The sequence below is a fragment of the Asparagus officinalis genome, chromosome 7 (genome assembly GCF_001876935.1).
Source record: "Asparagus officinalis chromosome 7, Aspof.V1, whole genome shotgun sequence".
Lineage (NCBI taxonomy): Eukaryota > Viridiplantae > Streptophyta > Magnoliopsida > Asparagales > Asparagaceae > Asparagus > Asparagus officinalis.
The window spans coordinates 71,975,643-71,980,500 of NC_033800.1; the positions used below are offsets into that span (position 1 = coordinate 71,975,643).

A 4,858-nucleotide genomic window follows, 5' to 3' on the forward strand; every position below is an offset into this window, starting at 1 on the left:
GCAAAAGGCTATTTGGAAGGGGCGACAATATCACGGGAGAGACCTCTAACTCTACCCCCTTCCTCCACAAAACAGAGAATCCGAGTCACAAAGACCGAGGCCTCTCTAACACCACCACCATGAGAGCGCATATTCCTTTCCCCTCATATAAACCACATGGTTGTGAAAGCCAAAGCCAGAGAGTCCCCAGGACAAACAGAGGTGAGATGGAAAAAGAAATCACCACAAGACGTACCTCGAAAACCATTAATCACTTCCTAAAGATCTAAGGACTCCCACACTAAACGAGCATAGGAAAAGACAGTGAAGATATAAAGGATGGTCTCAAAGGCAACAGAGCAAAGGCGGCAACTAGGGGGCACAGAGATCCCCTATGAGATAAACCAGCTGAGGATCATAGAACAGACGCCAAAGGAACATTCTAATCTTCGGTGGGATCTCCGCATGCCAGATCAAGGACCACCACTTTGTTACCCTAAAATCCAAGGTGGAAGCAATATCAAGCATAGTGTGGCAAAGAAGTCGGTATCCACTCTTGACTGTCTAGCACCCCTTCTCCTTATAATAACAAATGAGTCTGTCAGGGACAGGAGAAGGCGGCAGTGGGATAAATAAAATGTCCTCCCGATCTACCTACCAAAAAAAGGTAGCAATCAGCTCATAATTCCAAGTACCTGAAGCAGAGATCAGCTCAACTACCCTTCTAGAAGGGTCGATCGGAGAAGTGATTGGCCTGAAAGAAAATGGCATTAGGATCCATGGGTCAGCACTGATAGAGATACTCTGGCCATCACCTATCCTCCATCTCAGACCTCGAGCCAGGAGCTCTCTCCCCCAAATAATACTCCACCATAAATAAGAGCAGCCAGAGCTGACACCAGCTGAAAGGAAGTCCGAGTCTCTGAAATACTTCCCTTTTAAAACTCTACTAGCCAGAGAAGAAGGGTCCTGAATGATTCTCCATGCCTTCTTATCCACCAATGCCTGATTAAACATCTATAGATCTCTAAAGCCTATACCACCCTCTGACTTTGCACGACACACCTTCTGTCACATAACCCAGTGAATCTTTCTCTCACCAGAAGTTGATCCCCACCAGAATCTCATAATGGTAGACTCAATCTCCCTGCATAAAGAAATTGGAATGCGAATGATACTCATCACATAGCATGTGATAGCCTGCAAAACAGCTTTCACCATAACCTCTCACCCCCAGTTGAGAAAAGAGCCCTCCTCCAAGCTTAGACTCTTTTCCAAACTGAGTCTCTGATTGAAGTAAAAGTCTGACGACTGCTTCTTCCAACCATCGAAGGGAGGTCTAAGTACCGATCATATGACTAGGCCCTATCAAGCCCCAAGATAGAGAAAATAGAGGCTATAGTATCCTCATCTACATAGGGACTAAATGTGATGTCAGACTTCTGAAAGTTGACTTTCTAACCGGTTGTAGCCTTATATAGTAGTAGAGTACTCTGGATAGTCTGTGCAGCGGTCTGGGAAGCCTGAATAAAAATCAAAGAGTCATCTGCAAAGAACAAGTGAGAAATCATTGGCCCCGACCGGGAACAAGATAACACTCTAATGCACCTATTTTCCTCCTATCTGATGATCAGCGCCGAGAGAGCTTCCGTGCAGAGAAGAAAAAAATATGGAGATAGTGGGTATCCTCGTCACAGACCGTGAGTAGGAGTGACCTGACCCACAATCTTCCCATTGAGGTAAAAAGAGAGTGAGGAAGTAGAGATACAATCCAAGATGAGATGCCTCTAATGATCTGGAAATCCCATGACCTGAAGGGCCTTGTCAATAAACCCCCATTCCACTCTATCATATACCTTACTCATATCCAATTTCAGTGCCATATGGCCAGACTGACCCCGTCTCCTTTTTTGCAACGTATGGAGAAGTTCAAAAGAAACAATGACATTGTCTGAATTGATCTCTCTGGGATAAAGGCACTCTGAAAGCATCCGATCAATCTGTCAAGAACTCACTTCAGCCTATTAGCATTGGTTTTCATGATAATCTTGTAGACCACATTACATAGACCAATGGGTCTAAAATCTGCCACAGTCTCAGGTGAATCCTTTTTGGGGATGAGAACCACATTGATTTTATTACAAGACATGATAGACGAGCCCTCAATTAGAATCTTCAAACATGTAACCGAAATATCTAGGCTAATAACAGATCACTGGGACTGAAAAAAGGATCCATGGAAGCCATTTGGGCCGGGTGCCTTAGAAGGGCCCATAGATCGAAGAGCACCCCATATCTCATCATCTGTAAAAGGCTTAGAAATGATCTGGAGGTCATCCACTGAAAGCTTAGAAGAGATAGCACCACCCACCTTAGCCAAAACCTCCTCTGAAGGAGTGGAAGAAGAAAATAGTTCTGGGAAATACTCCTTAACAAGCATTGCAATTCCCATCTGATCCTTCATCCAAGTGCCATTAGGATGACATAGACGTCTAATGAAGTTCTTCCTCCTCCTAGTGGAAGCTCTAATATGGAAGAATTTGTTGTTACGATCCTCGTCTTGGAGCCAATCAACCCTAGCTCACTGTCACTAGAAGCTCTCTTCCCTATACTCAATAACTTCCCTCTCCTTCTCAAGTCTTCGGATCTCAGTCATGCGATCCCCCACATCAGGAGAATAGTAGAGAGACGAGAGCTTTCACTGGATAACTGATAATCTGTACCACCATCTACCAAAACACTATTTGCTCCAACTACTGAGATTTGTAGCACAAGACCCCAGCTTCTGACAACTTGATTCACATAGACCCTATTATGTGGAGATCCCATGCAAGACCTTGCTAATAACATCACTCAATTCATCCTCTTTGAGCTAGAAGGCTTCAAAGCGGAAGGGACGACCATGCTTAACTGGAAGGGGGTGAGGAGCAGCAAAATATAACATAATAGAACGATGATCAGAAACAGAGAAATCTAAGTGGTGTACCTCAACAGTGGGAAATATATCTGTAGGCATCAAAAAATGATTATAGATATCCAAATACAACTCAAGGCTGAGAAGAGAACAATGTGTATGCATGTGATAAAATACACTGACAGGCGACACATATAGGCGCGGTAGCCTATGGTGTATATCTGTAGGCATCAAAAAATGATTATAGATATCCAAATACAACTCAAGGCTGAGAAGAGAACAATGTGCATGCATGTGACAAAACACACTGACAGACGACACATATAGGTGCGACAGCCTATGGTGACGCGCCATAGGCGCGGCAGCCTGTGGTGACGCGCCATAGGCGCGACAGCCTAGGGTGACGCGCCTAAGGCGCGGTAGTCTATGGTGACGCGCCTAAGGCGCGACAGTCCATGGTGACGCGCCTATGGCGCGCCAGTCTATAGTGACGTGCAAACTACAGGGAGTTGCCGTGACGGTTACAAAACAGTTACAGAATGATTCTTCAAAGTCCACGTGGTGCCATGATGAAAAAGAAACGTGTGCTGATGTGAACAAGTGGTTAAATCACGAAAAAATGGTTAAAAGTCGTAGGAGGACGGTTTCAAGCACGATGGGAACGTGGCTGTAATGGCCTCTTTGGCCGCGCCAGTCCACACTGACGCACCAATAGCCGCGGCAGTGTAGACTGACGCGCCCAAAGAGCATCCACTTAGTCAGTTATTTTGCCCCCATTTCCACTGTTGTACACTCCTATGCCTATAAATACCTCCCTAGACATGGAACAAAGGACATAGAGCAGATTGGAGCATAGAGACTTGGGCTTTTGGTGATTTTGAGGAAGAGAAGGAGAGTTTTCACCTTTCATAAATAGCGTTTGGTGATTCCTAGAGATCTAAGCTCAGACTTGATCTTTGGAAGAGTAAACATCTTACATCGATAAGATATTCACTTCAAATTCCTACTTCGATAAACGAAGGAAGAATCTCTAAACCCCTTCATAATATGTGATTTGGTGGTCCACGAGTCAAAGCACTCCCGGCACAGGCAAAGTCCCACAAAACAGGAGTCGATAAACGATTTCTGTGTTATTTTCCAAGAGAGTTATAATTTACTTATTTTTCATTGTAATTCTCTGTAAACGATTCAAGTTTTAATGGAATCGACAATGGAAATAACTTTCAACGAAAACAAACTGGCGACTACAGTGGGAGCCAACGGTCTCGCTGCCGAGATCGTCGTGTCGCAGCCGATCAAGATCCCAGTTGAATCCACGGTCGAGTACGAGTTCGACCAGGCTAAATTTGAGGAATATCTTTCATCATCCTCTTCAAGATCTTCTTTGTCTCACGAGTACAAGAGGATCTCACGATTTAAGAAGGCTTACACGCCAAAGAAGGCTAAAGGTGAAGACCCTCACCCAATTGTTGCCGAGGCCTCCCCTCGCAACATTATCACGACGACCCCCAAAGTCGAAAGCTCTGCTCATGATGATTCCGTCCCAATTAAGGAGTCGTTCGGTCGAAGTTTTCCAACACTGACGAAGAGGGCTCGCCAGAGACAACGTCAGCGTCACGCTCATCAATTGGCTAAGGCCTTGGAACAAACCGATGGAGTTCGTTACTATGCGGACTTAGAATCGAGGAAACATCAAGTGGTTTAGTCGCCTCAACGTCAAACCACTCATATCTCTGCACAACTCACGACGGAGGAATGGACTCTCGTCAAAAGGGCTCGTTCAACTCTCAAAGAACGTATACAAAAGCGTCGTGCAAACGCCGTTCATGTCCGTGCTCTTTTGCAACAAAGACAAGAAGAGAAGGAGAAAATGGTGTCTAAAAAATCACAAAGAACCAGCCAAGTGTGGATTCCAAAATCCAAACTTACACAAAAATTGGATCAGTAGGATCAATCCTTCAACCG

General features: G+C 44.9%; 1 protein-coding gene across 1 annotated transcript; it reads right to left on the reverse strand.

Annotated features, from left to right (window-relative positions):
* Nucleotides 1,051–2,431, reverse strand: LOC109847332. The gene is made up of 3 exons (XM_020416568.1): nucleotides 2,240–2,431; nucleotides 1,995–2,152; nucleotides 1,051–1,126 (listed from the first exon to the last, which is right to left on the reverse strand). Exons 1-3 carry the CDS (start codon nucleotides 2,429–2,431, stop codon nucleotides 1,051–1,053), a joined length of 426 nt encoding a protein of 141 aa, XP_020272157.1.